This window comes from Trichechus manatus, unplaced genomic scaffold (genome assembly GCF_000243295.1).
Source record: "Trichechus manatus latirostris isolate Lorelei unplaced genomic scaffold, TriManLat1.0 scaffold00061, whole genome shotgun sequence".
Lineage (NCBI taxonomy): Eukaryota > Metazoa > Chordata > Mammalia > Sirenia > Trichechidae > Trichechus > Trichechus manatus.
Genome location: NW_004443997.1, coordinates 3,603,346 through 3,623,366, shown reverse-complemented (window position 1 = coordinate 3,623,366; position 20,021 = coordinate 3,603,346). Strand labels below are relative to the sequence as shown.

Genomic DNA, 20,021 nt, shown 5'->3' with positions numbered 1-20,021 from the left:
CACACACCACCTCTGCCACCATCCCCAGTACTTCCAAGCAAGGCAATGAGGCTAAACCCAAGCCCCAGGGTTCCATTTAAGACTGTCATTGTTATTTTTAAATCAGTTATTCTGAATGGGCAACACTTACACATGGCCCCAAATTCAGAAAAGACCAGAGAGATCTAGTGAAAGTAGGTCTCCCTCTTCTCCCTGCCCCGGTTTCCCTTCTGGAAGACAATTTCTCTCATCAATTTACCCTCTCCAAGAGACTGTGCATATACCCATAAAAAAAATCCACTGCTGCTGAATCAATTCTGACTCATAGCGACCCTACAGGACAGAGCAGAACTGCCCCACAGGGTTTCCTAGGCTGTAATCTTTACGGGAGTTCACCAGGTCTTTCTTCCGTGAAGCCACTGGTGGGTTCAACGTGCCAACCTTTTGGTTAGCAGCCGAGGGCTTAGCGACTGCACCGCCGGGGCTCCTTTCTGTACATATGCACAGACATATATACTCACACGTTTTAGAAGGCACAAAAAGGTAGCACGCCACACACTCTTCTGCACCTTCCTCTCTTCCCTAACTGGGTGATCATTCCACATCAGGGAGAGCGAGTGAGTGCATATCTGCAGCAGTCTTTCTACCCATTATAGAGAGTATGACAACGCATTTAACCAGTTCCTTTTTATGGTCATTTCCAGTTTTCTGCTACTAAGAGCGAGCTGCAGCCTTGCACACAGGTCCTTCCGTACATTAAGACAGGCAGTCTTTAAAACAGCATTCGGTTTTAAAAAGGACCAGCTGGGGACACTCATGACATGGACAGAATCCCTCCTGCCTGGCAACAGCACTGCCCTTGTGTGTTGCCCTTCAGGGTTAAGGGCCGTGAGCAGGAAGAGGGCTGCACCACAAGTGGGTCCCAGACACTGGACTCACAGACTAGAGACTTTGCTTTTACAGAGCAGCATTCTGAGATTTTGGCTCCAGTAGAAACAGAGTGAGCACACTCCACCCTGTCTTCCCCTACAAAAGCTATGAAACCTTGACAGAGTGTACACAGCTGCCAACTGAACACTCTGAAAAGTAACAGTACAGACGGATTGGGGAAAAAGACCAGAATTTGAAGAAATACTGAACCATGGAGAGTTTACCATTGTCCCCTCACTAGTACCCCCCAGCCTGAACTCAATGCTGCCAAAAGCCCAAAATGAGCATCACGACAGAGAAAACTCCAGGGAAAATTCAAGGAGCCAGAGTCTCCTAACACACACACACACAAACACTGGGGGAAAGTCCCTCTTTTTCCTTTTTTCTCTCTCCTTGCACCCCAGCCCCCAAGCAACACTGTGGCAGCAGCAGTGGCGGTGGCACCAGGAGCGTGCAGGAGTCAACTCTGAGGGTAACCTTCCTTTCTGGCTAGAAGAGCTGTTGTTTCAACAGCATGGAATCATCCTGCTGCTTTTTTTCTTCCATCTTTGTGCTGCTCGGCCCACATGTAGGCACAGTCACAGGAAATGTGTAGCAGAGTGGAGTAACTAAAGCCCCAGTTTTCTGGCCAGGTGACTGAAAAAGGGAGCCCCAGAGAGGCCAAAAGTACTAAGGAGACTGAAGAAGGATGAGCTCAGAGAAGTGAGATCTTAAAGTTGTGCATGTACGCCCGGACTCACTCCCAGCTGCGTGATCTGACCCTAGACGCCACAAGGACTTGAAGAACGATGGGGCAGACCACTGCCCAGGACCCAGACTGGCCACGGGGTGGCACACACGTGGAACAGATGTGACGGCTATGAAAACTGAAATGTCATCGGAACCACAACCCAAACAAAGCTGGTTGGAATTTGCAGCCTGACCCAACTGGGTCGACTGCCTGCTTAAAAGAAAAATAGCAACATTATCTGTAGGATTCAAATAAGACTTTATCTGAAAATATTCAAAATGTCTAGGATACAATTAAAAATTCCTCAACATGTGGGGGAAATAAAAAAAAAACCATTGCTGTCAAGTCAACTCTGACTCATAGCGACCCTACAGGACAGAGAAGAACTGCCCCATAGGGTTTCCAATGAGTGGCTGCTGGATTCAAACTGCCAACCTTTGGGTTAGCAGCTGTGGCTCTCAACTACTGTGCCACCAGTGAAGAACCAGCAAAAGTCTCACTTCCTGTGAAAAAAACCCAATCAAGAGATGCCAATGCTAAGATGACACAAATGCTGGAGTCGGCTGTCAAAGACCAAAAGCAGGTTTTATAAAAAGGTTCCAACAAGTAAGGACAAACACACTTAACAGCAATGAAAGGATAAAGTCTCAGCAAAGAGATAGAAGATACAAAGTAGTACGTGAAAATTTTAGAACTGAAAAATACAATAACCAAAAAGGGGGGGTTGTACCTCACTGGAAGGGCTCAATAACAGAATAGAAAAGACAGAGGGAAGAGCCTATGGATTTGAAGATAGATGAAAAGAAATGATCCAACCTGAGTAACAGGAAGAAAAAAGAAAAAAGGGCAGGATTCTGTGCTTAATTATCACCTCATCCTTAGTGAGCCAGAATTAAGAACCAAATGGATAATGCATGTACTAAACCCTTGCTTACACTTTAATTTCAACAAGCCACTCCAATTTCAATTTAACAAGAGACAGTTACATGATGATTAAAAGAATCAGCAAAGCACTTGGAATGCCATGCCAGGGAAGGTACGACAAAGTGCAAAAATAACAAATTGAACATTTGCAGTTACTTCAGAGAGCAAAACACAACTGTTGACAACAGAGCACAGCTCCCAGAGGTCTGGGTTAGATGAAGGAAGGAGGCAGCTGTCCCCAACATCAACTCTCGAGAAAGCCAAAGTCACATACTTCCCCAGGAGAAAGGAAGAAGCCATTAGGGGCAACATGGCAGAGCAACAGGAGACGTGGAGACAGGCCCTGGCCTGTCATCCTGGTTCTGCCACAAACCAGCTTCACAAACACAAGTACAGGCTCCTTCTAGAACCCCTTTACTAATCTATAAATGGTTGGGATCAGACCACATGGTCTCTAAATCCCCTTGCTCTAAAAAACAAGAAGTCCTATGTCAACTGGCACAATATAGTTCATAAAGACAATGTTCTACATCCTTTGGTTGAGCAGTGTCTGGGGTCTTGAAAGCTTGTGAGTGGCCATCTAAAATACAACTATTGGTCTCTTCCAGTCTGGAGCAAAGAAGAGTGAAAAAACCGAAGACTCAATGGAGCAACGAGTCCAAAGGACTAATGGATCAATGAACCACAGCCTACACAACCCCGAGACCAGAAGAACTAGATTGTGCCTGGCTATCACCACCGACCCGACTCAGATCACCACAGAGGGTCCCAGACAGAGCAGGAGAAAAATGTAGAACAAAAAATCAAATTCACAAAAAAAGACCAGACTTACTGGTCTGAAAGAAACTGGAGGAACCCCCGAGACTATGGCTCTAAGACACCTTTCTGACCTGAAACTGAAGCCATTCCCGGAGACCACCTTCCAGCCAAACAACAGACAAGCTCATAAAATAAACAATTACACCTGAGAGGAACGTGTTCCTTAGAACAATCAATTATATGAGATCAAAAGGGCAATATTTGCCCAAAAGCAAAGATGAGAAGGCAGGAAGGGATAGAAAATCAGGATAAAAGCAAACGAGGACCGCACAGCAGAAGTGGGGAGAGCACTGACACACTGTGGGAAATGAAGCCAAGGTCATGAGACACTTTACATACAAACTATCGAATGCGAATCTAATTTACTCTGTAAACTGTCACCTAATGCACAATTAAAAATAATTAATTAAAAAAATGAGAAGTTTTAATATTTTAAAGTTTACTCAATATGATGATTATCCCTTTAATATCTGAGGGCAGAGGCAACCCACGCATATGAAAAGGCATGACAAAACAGGGGTCTAGTTATAGGAGGAACTCATAGCCCTAAAAAATAAAAATAAAAAAAATTCACAGAACACTAACGTGAACTAACACAGCAAGAGGCACAAATGATTCTGGTCCCCCTGCTCTCTTTGAAAGAAAAAAACCAACCTCAGTGTTTTTCCCTTCTCGGTTACCTGAAAACAATATGTATCTTTTAGGATGTGTTCTGGATACTTATGAATGAAATGCACCCTGTGTCTGTTTGGGAGAGGAGGGTGGGTAGAGATGAGTAAGAGTGGCCATGAGCTGATGGCCACCAAGCTGGGAGATCACCGTACTACCCTCTGCTTTTCTATATGTTTTCCATTTTCAATCAGATGTTAAAAAATAAAGTAAAAGACTCTGGTTTCTACTTTGTGGTCTGCTATTTTCTCATTTTGCTGCTAGAGCCAGCTCCAGAGTAACACAGAACTGGGTCCCCTAGAGCTGCAGTCACCTACACCTTGCAGAGGGTGACTTGTTAGAACTGGGTCCCCTAGAGCTGCAGTCACCTACACCTTGCAGAGGGTGACTTGTTAGTTGGCCATCAGGTCAATGAATGAACATCTGTCTGTGGAAGATCTACTGCATGTCCCTGGTGATCAGATTTCGCTTAGATAGGTTGAGAAGGAAATGACAGAGTATATGGTATGATTAAAAAAAAAAAAAACCCACTCGCATAGCCCAAGGAGAGTAGGCAAGCAAGCAAAGACCTAAAGGAAGTGAACTTCAATTAGCAGTGGCCCAGATCTCTAGCTGCACTTTGTAGTGTAAAACAGATGTCTGGGGTGTGATATAGCTTTGTCTGGGGTGTGATATAGCTTTGCAGAACTGCATGGAGAAGTCAGGGCGAGGTCATGTCTACTGGGTTTGGACAGGAGTTAAGAAAAAAAAAGGACCCAAAGAGTCCAGATCAGTGATGGCATCAAGTGTGCTCATAAGGAAGCCAACAAGACTGGGAGTTAAGGGGTGCTGAAAGGGCCTAGTTAGGGTGGCGGGCAGCTCTAGGTCAGTGGGTAAGAGAAGGGGAGACAGATGGCAAGTAAGCAGGTCATGATAGAAAGCCAAGGTCAAGATCTTGAAGGCAGCACTGTTCCTCTGATGGGGCAATGCTGGTGGGAAACTAGAGTTGGATAGAGGAGGCAAGGAACGGCACAGAAGTGTCAGAAGGATCACAGATGATGGACAGAAACAATGTTGGCAGTGGGGTACACATGGCATAAGTATACGTCTGAATCAACATTTATGGCAAAGTAACTCAGGTATATGGTGACTGTTTATACTTACTGAGTATAAGAAAGGAAATACCATTTTGTTTCTCTAACCTACATCTGGATCTTTCCAGGGCTCAAAACATAATGAATATTTATTTTAACAACGAAGCAAGGAAACTGTGAGGCAAGGAAAGTATTTTTAAAGCTTTTTCCTCTTTATTTTCCACCACCCATATTTCATTTTGTCATACTCTGGTGGTTTCGTGTTGCTGTGATGCTGAAAGCAATGTTACCAGTATTTCAAATACCAGCAGGGTCATCCATGGTGGACGGTTTCAGCAGAGCTTACAGACTAAGACAGATTAGGAAGAAAGGCCCAGTGATCTACTTACAAACATCAGCCAATGAAAACCCTCTGGATCACAACAGAATACTGTCCAATATAGTGCTGGAAGATGAGCCCCCTAGATTAAAAAGCACTCAAAATACACAGTGGCCGCAACAATGGACTCAAACCTATCAACAATTGTGAAGATGGCACAATGTTTTGTTCTGTTATACATGGGGCTGCCATGAGTCGCAGCCGACTCAACAGCAACTAACAACTTTATTCTGCTGAAGTGGAAAGACAAGTTGTACAAGTACATAATCCAGAAGAGCCACTCAGAACTATCCTTCAAAGTGCTTACCTTGGTCTGTTTCTTCTCAGTGGCATAGACGATGGACGTACAACAGACTTCAGCAATCTTGCGGCCCTGACCATAAAAGGACCAGCAGCAGATTTCATCCCCAATGACATCTTTTATGAATAGGACCCTCCCATTAAAGCGCAGAGACAGCTTATCAAACAGTTCGATGTTTTTCAACATATTGTCATCAGAGTTACTGTAAAAAACATTTGATAAGGTGAGCAACACGCTGGTAATAACTGCATGGTTCTACGTGCAGGCCCCCTGCAACCTCCCAATAGTCCCGTGAGAAGGGCACTGCAGCCCTCATTGCTCAGAAAGGCAAGTGAGGGTCAGAGAAATGAGGTAACTGCCTGAAGCCCAAAACTAATAAACAGCAGAGCTGGGTCTCCAAAACAATGACCACTCTGGCTTCTAAGCCCATGTTCTGACCCAGCATGCTAGGGTGCCTGCCAACAACATGGGGCCTCTTCCCACAGCAGCAGGTGGGGAACGTGGAGCAGAGAGGTCCCTGGCCAGTTTATGGGTCTTGAGTAACCTCATAAGTCCCCCTACCCGCCCTCCACCCCCCACCCCCCAGTTCTTAATTCAGAGCCACATACTCCCAAGAGCCAAAAGGCCTTCTAGAAACCCACATACACTGCTGGTGGGACTGTAAAATGGTTCAGCCTCTTTGGAAACAGTCTGGCTGTTCCCCAAAGAATTAAACACAGAGTTACTGTATGACTCAGCAATGTCACTCCTAGATATATACCCAAGAGAAATGAAAACGTATGTCTACAGAAAAACTTGTACAGGCATGTTTAAAGCAGCACTACTCACAACAGCCAAAAGGTGGAAACAACCCAAGTGTCCATCAGCTAGCGAATGAATAATCAGAACGTGGTATATCCACGCAATGGAATATTACTCAGCCAAAAAAAGGAATGAAGTGCTGATTTAAGCTACAACGTGGATGAACACTGAAAGCATGCCAAGTGAAAGAAGCTGACACAAAAGGCCACATAAAATATGATTCCATTAATAAGAAATGTCCAGAGTAGGCAAACCCATATAGAGACAGAAAGCACATTTGTGGTTGCCTAGGGATGGGGGGATTGCCTACGGAAATGGGGAACAGCTACTGATGGGTACAGGGTTTCTTTTTAGGGTAACCAAAGTGTTCTAAAATTAGACAGTGGCAATAGTTGCATAATTCTGAATATACTTAAAAACTACTGAGTTGTATACTTTGAAAGCGTAAATTTTTTATGGCATGTGGATTATACTCAACAAAGATAAGTAAGTCAATATATCTTAATAAATATGTATATAAATAAAGGAAGGCGTTGTAGAGGCACAGGGGGGCCACCCCTCCGCTGAAGGGAGCAAGAGCTGGGCCTGGCTGGAGGGTGGAGGTTTGCTAGTGAGCACAGACATCTTTTCTGGCTAACGTCTTACCTGGTATATGAGTATTTGTTGTTACTTCGGTTGTAGAGCAACTTCACGGCGGGCTGTGGGTTGTTTTAAAATAGGAGGAAGAGAGTTAGTTGAGAGTTAGTTGGCGTGCAGGCACACTGAACCACTGGCTTCCTGCAGGGGTGGGGCCCTGCCACGAGGCAGAGAGGAAGACAAGCTCACCTAGTTGGGCTGGAGACAGGGTTGGAATGGAAGACTACATGACCCAGTATCAGGGTGAACAAAGATTACCTACGGGTTCCCGTTCTTACCCCCTTCTCAGGCCTTGCCCAAGCAATTAGAGAAGTTTTTATTTCAAAACTTATTCAGAAGAATCTCCATTTCTGGTAGCTAAAGAATCCCACGAGGGTGCCTCCAACATACCTTATTTGAAGTTGCAATAAGTTTTTGTTCTTCCTTGGATGAGGTGATGACAGGAACTTTGCAGAAAGGCTCATACGTGTCTTTGTTCTGCTGGAACAAAACATGCTTTCAGCCTGGGAGGCCTGCCCAGCATCAGCTTTTTTAAGCTGACCTTCAGGGGAAAAAACAGGCTGGCGAAGGGAGATGGGGCAGTCATGGCTGGGAAGAGAGAAGGATTCTTACTACCAACAGATTAGGATGGGAAAGGCCAGGAGTTGAGTTTTCCACTAAGTCTGCTCTCTGGCTAGGGCTGTGAGGTGCCACGGTGCTCATAACCACGATGACACATTTTCCACAGCCCGGGGAGCCACTCAAAAATAAACCCTAAACATGGCAGATGAAACATGATTTAATCAAAAAGTCCTCAAAACCCCACTACAACCACAGCAGAGGAATAAAGAAGGCATAAGCCCATAAGGAATAGAAGAATGGAGAAGTGGCATCAGCAGACATGGAAAGGTCAAAAATTCGAGGCTGGAAAGCAGATCAGAGAAGATAAGCAATAACCGAGGAGATGGAGAAAGCTGAAACTTCAGTAGGCAGATGAGAATGCCTCCTGGAGGAGCCCAGGAACTGGAGACACAGGGAGCCCCTGAGGACCAGTGGGGATGGGGTGAGAGCAGAGGATGGTCCAGCTGAGACCCTCAGACCGATCCCCTTCCCCACCCTGGCAGAAGAAAGGTACACTGTCCTGGAGAGGTTTGCACAGTAGAGGACAGGGCCGAGTGGCTATTCTGAAAACAGGGGAATTAAGTGAACGTCCACACAACAATCGGTGAGACCTCTCCCCACTGTAACTCCTTCCCTCCACTCAGATTCCAGAGTATGGCCAGCCAGGCTTATACCCACCAGGAAGAAGGCAAAGGATTCCCCTATGGGGAACTGGGTTGACCACAAAAAAGACTAAGAGTCTGACATGTGGGGTTCCCCACTGAAAAAGTAAGGCTTGTCATCCAACAATGAAGCCCACCAGGCAACAAGGCCCACCCATGCATGTAAAGCTTTTCAGAGCTGTCATGGATTGAATTATGTCCCCCCCAAAATGTGTTTATCAGTTTAGCTGGGCCATGATTCCTGGTATTGTGTGATTTTTCTATAGTTGTAAATTCTGCCTCTATGATGTTAATGAGGATGGGTGGCAGTCGTGTTAGTAAGGCAGGAGTCAATCTACAAAACTGGATTGTGTCCTGAGGCAATCTCTTGAGATATAAAAGAGAGAAGTGAGCAGAGAGACAGGGGGACCTCATACTATCAAGAAAGCAGTGCTGGGAGCAAAGCGTGTCCTTTGGACCCGGGCTCCCTGCACGGAGAAGCTCCTAGTCCTGGGGCACACTGATGAGACAGAAAGCCTTTCCCTCGAGCTGATGCCCTGAATTTAGATTTTTAGCCTACCTGACTGTGGAGAAATAGGTTTCTCTTTGTTAAAGCCATCCACTTGTGGTATTTCTGTTACAGCAGCACTAGATGACTAAGACAAGAGCCTTACTCTTAAATTTCAACAGACAGCCAAGGACCATCAGATTATATGTGGGAAGCCTCTAAAATATGAGACTGAAATCAAAACAAAGAGAAGAAGTAAGGGAAGGAATCAGATAATGAAGGGAGCAGAAGAAAACTTCAAATAGTATCTCCAGACAGGTAAGATACTGCGTCCTGTGAAACAAGATCAGCATGCTGTGTAAGAAAGAGCATTCAGAAAATAAGCCAAAGCTCTTGGAAGTTAGAAATATGATTAGTAGAAACGAAAGATTCAAAGAACGTTGAAGAAAAGCCTCTGAGAAAGTTAGAACAGAAAGACAAAGCAACAGAAACTGGGAGGAAAGAAAATTAGATTCTGTCAGGCCTGGAGGTTTAACCTCAGACTAACAGAAACTGCAGAAGTGAACCCAGAGAGCACATCTCCAAGACAAAGACGAAGCTCACAGAATTCCTGACGTGTCTGAACATAGCAGTAGGAGATTTACCTTTCCACTTGAGAATCTGTGGTTGAATTAGTGATATGTACTTAGAAAACCAATCCCCGGAGAAGGACGTAACACTTGATAAAGTAGCGGGTCAGCAAAAAAAAAAAGGAAGACCCTCAATGAGATGGACTGACACAGTGGCTGCAACAATGGGCTCAAACACAGTAGCAACGGTGAGGATGGCACAGGACCAGGCAGCACTTAGCTCATTGTACACGGGGTCACTATGAGTTGCAGCCAACTCGGTGGCACCTAACAACAATAACTTAGAAAACCCAGCAAACAAAGTAATGAAGCAATCATTAACTCTGGAAAAAGTGAAAAGTTACAGAAGAAAGAAAATAATCATTGTATACCCTGTGGCTCAAGTGTCAACAATATTTACACATCATAATGCAAACCCTGAGTACTGATTTAGCCAAACTGTGAGAAACTATCCTGGGAGGATGGGAGAGGGAATATGTGCACCTAAGTTTGGTGGAGGTCGGGGTGGTGGTAGTGTGTAGGTTACATTCTAATTTTCTGTAATAATGATAATAGATAAATGTCAAAAACTTAAAGGTCAACAAATAGCAGTATAAACAAGTTCCGGAGAATATGAAATAGGAGAAACTGCTGCAAGAACTGAAAGAGGTTGCCGTGGGGAGATGGGGAGTGGAGGCCTGGTGGTGCTTTGGACATCAACCTTGCAGTATTATTTAACTTCTTAAATGATACACGTGCATTACTTCAATAAATATAAAATGAAGTAAAAATAATAAAGTAAACGCTGTGTTAGATTTACACCGAGCCTGCAGGCTCTCGGGGCACAGGTGGTGTGTGGACACAACAGTTTCTCGAGGAGCTAGACATTGTAGGTACTGCTGCAGTGGAAGGCCAGACACAGACACGTGACTCAGGGGAGGTACAAACAAGAGCCTCATGCACACAGATCAGAGTCCTATGACAACCCTAAGGGACTCTTCCGATTCTTTGACGTGGGAACTCTGCCTGAAATAAATGGCTACTGGCTATGTCTGTCACTTGACCTGACCCAAACAGTCCTGCCCCAGGCTCCAGACTAGTCTCTCAGGTCCAGCTGAGGTGTGAGGGGTATCTGTCTTTAGAGATTATACTGGCTTCCCAACAATGAGTCATGGAAAGAATGTGAAGTTGCCCAAGAAAACGCCAGAGAACTGATCAAGTTTTATACCCCCTGACTGACTACTGAAGGGTTGCAATGTACCCACGAGATGACTCAACACCACAGGGACTGAAATCGTCAGGGAGAGGTCAGGTGACTTGAGCATTGCAGGGAAGCCTCTCAGGGTTCAACTCTGACCAAAGGGGAGAAGCTCCATGGTTAACTCACTGACTCTCAGAACATCTCCATGAGGTAGGAACTGCTCCCATTTTGCAGATAGGGAAAATGAGGAAGGCTGGTGGGTTTGGTGCCCCACACCCCTGTGGAAAAAAAGGGAGATGCCTACTTGTAGGGCCGCCTGACACTCTTCCACCAGGCCCTGGACCAGGTAGTACTTGGCTTCTGCCAGCAGCTCCTCAATCTCTCGGCGGCTCTCAGGCAAGGGGACTGCCCCATCACGAAGGTAGTTGAGTATCGTACCGAAGTGCTTCCCACACCGGTCAATGAGGATCCAGCCTGCAGTGGAAGGAGGAGGAGGGCGGGGCTGAGTCACATGGGCATTCCTCTCTTGGGAGGCACTGAGCAGAAGTGGGTTCTCCTGGCTCCCTCCACCTACAGTGAGAGCAGAGCCTCAAAGGCAGTTGTGACCTACCCACAGTAAAGGGCTGACTAGGTCCTACCCCAGGCAGCACTGCCACACCTCCAGTCTGCTGGCTGGAGACGACCACAACCCTGGACTCCTCTGGTCTTAGGTTCTTAGGACACCAGGGCCTCTGAGACCTAAAAGCATGTTTCCGAAGTACCCTCAAAAATCCCCTAGACAAGAACATTCCAAGAAGGGTCCAATGTACCCACACCCAGATAAAATAGGTGCAAATGACTACACCGCAATGATAAGGGAAAGGTTTATGGAGTGAAAATACCTACTCCTCATTCTACAATGCTTTGTCCAGACTATCAAGTAGTGGAGCCATTTCTGAGGAAGCAGAAGCATCACCCTACAGACTGCGAGCTCTGGCTCCCAAGGGTGATCCCCTGAACCCACCAGCACTACCTATTACCAGCTAGTGATGCCAACTGGGATAAAACAGTGAACGAGACAGACTCTGCTCTCAAGCAGTCCAGTCTAATATGGGGAGAAGAAACTTGATTTATTAGATATAGGAAAATGCAGCAACCGCTGACCAGCACTAGCACAGTGAAAAATCCTTAGGGGCTGGTGCCAGGAAGGCTACCCCCTCTGCTTCTCAATGTCCTCGCTGAGCTTGTCACTTCAAAATTCCTCTAATGAGATGCAAATATCCTTTAGAGTGGTATTTAGAGGATGGGAAATAGGACTGGAGCCTGGAAAGAGAAGGAGGCACAGAAAGGGAGGTAGAAATGCAGCAAAGACCAACTCTCTCGATAGAAAATGTGAAGCACTAGAAAGAAGCCAGACAGACAGGGAAGTCCCGGCCTTCCCGCCCAGCTGGGCAACCCCATTGTGAGGGGCTTCATTCACCAAGTCTCCTGTCCCACTTTACACATAAGAACACCAATGCACAGGGTGCTAGGAGGTATAACCAGGTGCCAGTAATTTTATGCCCCCACTTTCCATCCCCCTTTGCTCACAGCTGGGAGAGAAAAACAAACAAACAAAAAACAAACCCACTGCCATCAAAGAGATTCTGACTCACGGTGACCCCAAGTGTTACAGAGCAGACTTGCTCCATAGGGTTTTTTCTCGGCTGTCATCTTTACGGGAGGCAGATGGCCAGGCTACATGTCCACTCATAACACCACTGTGCTCTGCCCTGAGTCATCCTCAGACCCCTGGGCCCTGGAACAGCAGCAAAGTCAACAAAAGCCAAGGGCAGCAAATGGCCCTTTTCTTATTTCAGAGTCACAGATCAACCACCTCCCCTGCCCCTCGCCCCCAAGTGCAGGCCCTGCAAGGTGTCTTCTCATGCATTTGGGCACTACTTAGTATTCTTTGCAATGGTCATCAGGAAAGAGTTTGGTAACAAGGGCATTTCCTATTCTCCTTCTGAAACTACTCCTCTGCCTATGGTTCCTGGGCCTTTTGTTACAGGTCTGGCCTCATCCCTCCAGAGCCTTCCACTTTGTACCTTCCTGCTGCTATGGTTTCCTGAGTACAGCAGGAAGAAAAATCCCCAATCAGGAGCAAAAGCAATGCAAATGTATAGCCTGGACTCAAACGCCTGGCTTCTGATTTAGGAGAATATATTGGAGCCATTCCTCCCCGTCCTAAAATATGAGCTAGCTGGAGCTGGACTCACAAGGACTCACAAGGACAAATCAACTGGGTCCTAAGGTATAAAGACAATAGGTAGGACAATCCTGGAAAACATCTTTTAGGGAAACTTTCACATAAATCATAAACAGAGCACAAAGGACTCCCATACTTTCCATTCTTATCTTTTTTATCAGCCTTTAGTGAATAGTAAGATTTGTTGGACCAATGAAGACCCTTCTGACTGTCCTTACTGAAACTTGTACCAATGATTATTAAGAAAGATAATTCAAAACGTAGAATCACAGTGATTTAGCAGTTTCTAGCCAATCTGTGAAAAGGCGAAGCTTTCAATGGTTTTGCCGATTTGTAATGTTAATATATACTGATGATTCTGTAATATTCCTTTGACTCGGACAGACATGGCTGTGGCAGCATGCTTGTCCATTTCCCCACTTTTGCTTATTCTGTAATATTCCTCAGATTCGGGCAGACATTAGCTCTGGCAGCATGCTTGTCCGTTTTCCCACTTTTGCCTTTTTGAATATATGCCAAATAAAACTTTATTTTTGCTTTACTAAACTTTGTGAAGTTTTTACCCTAGGACACTTCGAGGAAGGAAGAGTCTTCACAGGTTTGGTAAATCATATCACTTCTGACCGAGCCCTGGTGGCACAGTGGTTAAGAGCTCAGCTATAAACCAAAAGGTTGGCAGTTCCAATCCACCAGATGCTCCTTGGAAACCCTACGGGGCAGTTCTACTCTGTCCTATAGGGTCACTATGAGTCAGAATCGACTCGACGCCAATAAGTTTATCACTTCTGACAGTGACCTTCTGGATTTCCTTTCTCCCCCATTTCTTTCTCCATTATGCCTGGAACCCAGCTACTATTACTGAATGTATTCATCAAGGACTCAATAGACGGATCCTAATCAAAAGGGAGAAAAATGTAGAATTTCAAATTCCTATGGAATCCAGACTTACTGAATCCACTGAGACCCAAATCTATTGCTGAGATAATCTTTAAATCTTGAACCAAAACTACCCCCCTGAAGTCATCTTTACACCAAACAACAGTTTAGCTCAGTTAGTAAAAAATGTTTGCCTTGAGCATTGCACTTCTTTAAAGAATTATTGATATGAGATCAAACTGACAACAGTAACTCTAAAGCATAGATGAGAAGTTTAAGGAGCCATGAGTCTAAGTTGATGGTGCTGAAATAATCTGGGTAGAGATGGTGAGAATGATGACACAATATGAAGAAGACAGCCAATGTCACTGAACTGTATATGTAGAAATTGCTGAATGGGTGTATGTTTTTTTGTGTATATATTTTCACCAAAAAGAAAATAAACAGTAAAAAATACATATAGCTGCTTTCAAGCAAACTCAGGTGCCTGCAAGGGCCAGCAGGAAGCAGCTTAAATGAGTGCAAGGGGGCTGGGCTGAGGCGGGTGGCTGATGGAGAACAAGCATGTGCCTGCCCAACAGGGGTCAGGCTCTTCAGCCCCAGCCAAGACAGCCATGCAGGAATGTGGGCCCAGCGCTGCTTACGCTCCATTTTTCAAGTAAAGCCAGAAATCCAGATTTTTATGTGGTAAACTGATAAAATAAGACTTGTATGTAGTACGCTAATCTAAAAAACTGTTTTTTAACCCACCACAAGGCAAATAAAACGCATCTGCAGGCTGAAAAGGGCCTCTGAATTAACTGGATCAAGCTCTTTCCTTCCAAAGAGCTGACAGACTGTATTATCGTCCAAACAATTCTTTTATAGGGAGGATCATTCCCCTGTTATTTTCCACAGATGAAAACAGAGACTCAGAGAGGTTGTTACATCCCCAAGTGGGGCAAGCAGGACTAGACCACGAAGTATAAGCAAGGAACTTGTGGGAAAACTCCTTTTACCAGAATTGAGAAGAAAACTGGAAACCCAGTCTTTAAGAGAAATGGCAACCACTTCAACTCAGCTGCTTTGGGAAGAAAACATCCACATTCTGCTTTTGATGCACGTACATTTCAGCTGCTCGGGAAGAGCGACAGCCCCTGAAATCAATTATCCCAGTGACAGCCCAGAGTTTCCATAAACGAGTAGGCAGGCCATGACACTGGGCTCCGGCTCAAGAATGCCATTAGGAAATGCTTGAGGCGAAGGAATCATACTTTGGACAAATAAGGGCAAAGGAGCCGGGCGGACTGTCCATGAGGTTTCAATTAGCATTCTGATTTTAGAATAATTTAGTTATTTTCAAAGCAGAAATCTGTCCCTTTGAAACAGTCAGCTCAAATGCCTACCAGGTAGAAAAGCAAATGGAAGCCAAGCAGTTCTTGCTTGTGGCAGTGTCTTTTCTGCCGCCTTGGAACACATGGGCTACTTAGGAGGGCTACAGGGAGCCCTGGTGGTGTAGTGGTTAAGAGACTGGGTGCTAACCAAAAGGTTGGCAGTTTGAATCCACCGGCCGGCTCCTTGGAAACCCTATGGGGCAGTTCTACTCTGTCCTATAGGGTCGCTAGGAGTCAGAATCGATTCGACAGCAATCGGTTTTTTTTAAACAGGGCAGCCAAACAGACCTGGTGGCACGATGATTAAGTGCTCAGCGGCTAACCAAAAGGTGGGCGGTTCAAACCTACCAAGCAGCTCTGCAGGAGAAAGACCTAACAACCTGCTTCCATAAAGATACGGCCTAGAAAACTCTATGAGGCAGTTCTACTTTGTCACAAGAGGTTGCCATGAGTTGAAACTGACTCAACGACACCTAACAAAAACAAAGGGCAGCCTGGAATCTCATGGCCCATGAGGCTGGAGCAGAACAGGCAAGGCGCAGACTGGGAGGCTCTGAGCTGGGCGCTAGGACTTCTGGAGGGAAGCAGCAGAGTGGTTAAGAATGCAGCTCTGTTTCTATTTGAGGTGATAAAAGTTTTGGAAGCAAATCATGGTGATGGTCACACAGCACTGTGAATGTAAATAACGTCACTGAATTGTACACTAAAAATGGTTAAAGTGACAAATTTTATGTTATATTTTACCATGATAAAATGTTTTTAAAGTTCTTAAAAAAAAAAAAATGCAGTTCTACATTCAGCTGGCAATGTGTTTGAAACCCAGCTCTGCTATTTGCTGGATGGCATTATGAGCTATGCTTAACCTTTGTCCTTTAAAAATGGCACCTCAAAGGGCGGGCATAAAGATGAGATGAGAGAATGTACAGAAAGCACTTAGCACCATGCGCAGCCTACCAGCAGCACTCAAAATCAGCTAGAGGTCTTTGATGATGAGCAGTTTACACATCTCACGATTATCATTGGTGATATCATGTTTGACCCTGAGGAGGGAATCTGTGTGGCTTTCAGGGTACCTCACTCAGGAGGAGGCCTCCCTGGGGGATCAAGGGCATTGGGTCGCTAGTTTCACTTCCTTCCAGATCTCTTCACCCCACTGTGCCACTTCCTGCTTCCTTTCCACGGGATGTCCCTACTCTCCTTTTCCATCCCCCACCTCCTCCAGGGGGTGTTCATTGATCTCTCCTTGCTATCCTAAGGTATTTATACTCTATATTTTTGTGATTCCCAAACTTGTCTGATCATAAAAATCAACTGGGATACTGTTATAAATTCAGATTCCAGGAACCTGCCTCATCCCTGAACCAGAATCTCTTTTTAGATTGGATAGTTTTTCTGTTGTTGGGGGCTGTCCTGTGCACTGTAGGAAGTTCAGCAGCATCCCTGGTCTCTACTCACTAGATGACACTAGCCCTCCCCTCCCCCAGGTTGTGATAAACAAGAAAGGCTTCAGACATTGGCAAGTGTGTCCTGGAGGGTAAAAACTGTCCAAGGCTGAGCACAACTGAGACAAATTAAAGATCTACATGTAAAAAACAATATAAAAACTTGGAGGTATCAAAGGACACCATTCAAAAAAGCTAAGTCAGACTGGGAGAAGATAGTCACAATACAGAACCAAAAAGAAATAGGATCCAGAATATATATTTCTACAAGGCAACAAGACAAAGAAAAAATAAAAACAAATCATGTAAAAAAGATACAACTAGGCAACTAAAAGATGAAAACCAAATGACCAATAAACGTAAAAAAAATTCATTCCCATTAGATCAGGAACAAGACAGGGATGACTACTCTCACCACTGCTACTCAACATCGTTCTGGAAGTACTAGCTAGAGCAAATAGGCTGGGGGAAAAAGAAAGGTATCCAAATTGGGAAAGAGGAAGTAAAACCAACCTTTTCGCAGATGACATAGAAAACCCCAAAGATTCCACAAGAAAGCCATCAGAACTAATAAAAGAATTCAGCAAAATGGCAGGGTACAAGGTCAACACACAACAATCAGATGTTTCTATACAACTGCAGTGAGCAGGCTGAAAAAGATATTAAGGAAACATAACCATTTACAATAGCATCTAAAAGAATAAAGTACTTAAGGATAAATTTAACCAGAAGGTGAAAGACTTGTACACAGAAAACTATAAATAAACATTACTAAAAGAAATCAAAGAAGGCCTAAATAAATGGAAGGGCATTCTGCGTTCATAGATTGGAAGGCTCAATACAGTTAAGATGTCAATACTACCCAAAGCCATCTATGGATTCAGTGCAATCCCATCAAAAGTCCAAAAGCCTTCTTTGCAGAAATGGAAAAGCCAATTCTCAAATATACATGGAATGGCAAGGGACCCTGAATAGCTAAAGCAATCCTGAAGAAGAATAAAGTAGGAGGACTCACACTTGCTGATTTCAAAACACACTACAAAGCTACAGCAATTAAAACAGACTGGTACGGATATAGTAATCGACATGTAGACCAATGGAATAGAATTGAGAGTCCAGAAATAAATCCATACATCTACGGTCAACTGATTTTTGACAACGGTGCTAAGACCATTCAATGGGGAAAAGAGTCTCTTCAATAAGTGGTGCTGGGAAAACTGATTTCCACATGCAGGTGAATGCATCAGGATCCACTATACACAAAGAACAATTCAAAATGGATCAAGGACCTAAGCATGAAAACTAAAATCATAAAATTCTTAGAAGACAACATACTGGTGAGGCTGTGGTACCTAGTCTTCAAAACAGATTATCAGATATGTTACCAAAAGCTCCAGCATCAAAAAACAAAATAGATACACCAGACCTCATAAAAATTAAATACTGTTGTACATCAAAGGACTTTATCAATAAAGTGAAAAGATAACCTACAGGTTGGGAGAAAATTTTTGGGAACCATATATCAGATAAGGGTCTAGTATCCAAAATATATATAAAACCTCTACCATTTAACAACAAAAAGACAAAACAACCCAATCAAAAAATGCGCAAAGGACTCGAACAGCCAGTTCACCAAAGAGGATATTCAAAAGGCCAACAAGCACATGAAAAGATGTTCAACCAGCACTAGCCATTAGGGAGATGCAAATTAAAACCACAATGAGATATCATCTTACCCCCATTAGAATGGCAATGATAACAAAAAAAACAAAAACAAAAAAGAAACAGAAAATGACAAGTGTTACCAAGATTGTAGAGAAACCAGAAGCCTCATCCATTGCTAGAGGGAATGTAAAATGGTGCAGCCACTGTGAAAAACAGTTTGGTGGTCCCACAAAAAATTGAATGCAGAATTACCATATGACTCAGCAATCCCAATCCTAAGTATATAACCAGAAGAAATGAAGGCTGGAAAACAAACAGAAACCTGCACACCAATGTTCACTGCAGCACTATTCACAATAGCCAAAAGGTGGAAACAACCAAAATGTCCATCAACAGGTGAATGGATAAATAAAATGTGGTATATATACATACTGCACTGCAGTGAACTGCTTTAATATGGCCCTTCTAGCCACAGTCTTGTGACCCCACAAAATGGTGAGTGGGGCTATGCAAATAAGGTGCTTGTGGCCCACCAAGGGGAATGGACACCTGCTAATAATGCAAATAAGGTGCATGGAACCTGGGGGGGTGGGGGGTGGGGGGAGCATGCAGATAAGGTGCTTGTGGAACCCTTGCAGGGGACTGGTCAGTTTTGCCATCCCACTAGCCTTAAAAGCAGCCAATCCCAGAGGCTGTGGGGGAACTTGCTACCATCAAGAAAAAGAGCCAGGAGCAGAGAGCATCCTTTGGACCCAGGGTCCCTGTGCTAAGAACCTCCTAGACCCAGGAGATACAGCTGTTAACACCAGAGATGGTTGGAGATGGTACAAAGTAGCAGCAGAGAAACAACAGCAGCAGAACCAGAAGACTATTGTGAGATGGCACAGAGGAAGCCCCGTGGCCTACAGAGCAAGGCAGCTATAGTGGGCATGCCAACCCACCAAGCAAGAGAGCTGAGCGCCTTCAGGCAGGAGGCTTGCTGGCAGAGTACGGTGCCTTTGGGCACTTATCCGTAGAGCTTTGTAACACTTGCCTGAGCAGGGCAGAGGCCAGGCCCAAGTGGGGACAGGGGCGGAGAGCAAAGGGCCCAGACAGAGAAGGGTCTGGCAGCAATAGCCAAGAAACTGTCCTGATCGAAGAACTGTATCCTGAGTTGTTCCCTGTTACTTCCAAGTTGATCCTGATTCTGAATTGTAACCGTTACTTCTTTAATAAACCCCATAATTGTGAGTATGGTCTATGAGTTTTGTATGGCCATTGCAATGAATTATCAAACCCAGCAGAGAAGTAGAGAGTGCCGTGGGAGGGACAGCTGGTGTCAGAAATGGTAAAAAGGTTGTAGAGTGGGCTGATGCTGAGTCTCCTCCTCCCTCCCAAAGTTAGATGAAGTCTGTCACCTCATCATTTTTACACATACAATAAAACAGTACTCAGCCATAAAGAGAAATGAGTCCTGATACATGCCACAACATGGATGAATCTTGAAAACATTATGCTGAATAAGTCCGTAGCAAAAGGACAATGAATGATCTCACTTATATGAAATCAGCAAATCTATATAAAACAAAAATTAATAGTGGTTACCAGGGATGGGAGGGAGGGGGAAAAGGGGAGTTCCTGCGTAGGGCGCAGTGAGTTT

At 44.6% G+C, this 20,021-nt stretch overlaps 1 protein-coding gene across 1 annotated transcript in view; it reads right to left on the bottom strand.

The window, feature by feature from the left end:
- The window catches only part of KCTD10 (potassium channel tetramerization domain containing 10), a 41,535-nt gene that overhangs the window by 3,036 nt on the left and 18,478 nt on the right, over positions 1–20,021 (bottom strand). The window contains exons 3-6 of the mRNA XM_023733728.1: positions 11,104–11,273; positions 7,632–7,721; positions 7,251–7,303; positions 5,811–6,006 (exon numbers count right to left, since the gene is read on the bottom strand). Coding sequence (XP_023589496.1) covers positions 5,811–6,006; positions 7,251–7,303; positions 7,632–7,721; positions 11,104–11,273 — 509 coding nt within the window. The remainder of the gene's footprint in view (positions 1–5,810; positions 6,007–7,250; positions 7,304–7,631; positions 7,722–11,103; positions 11,274–20,021) is intronic.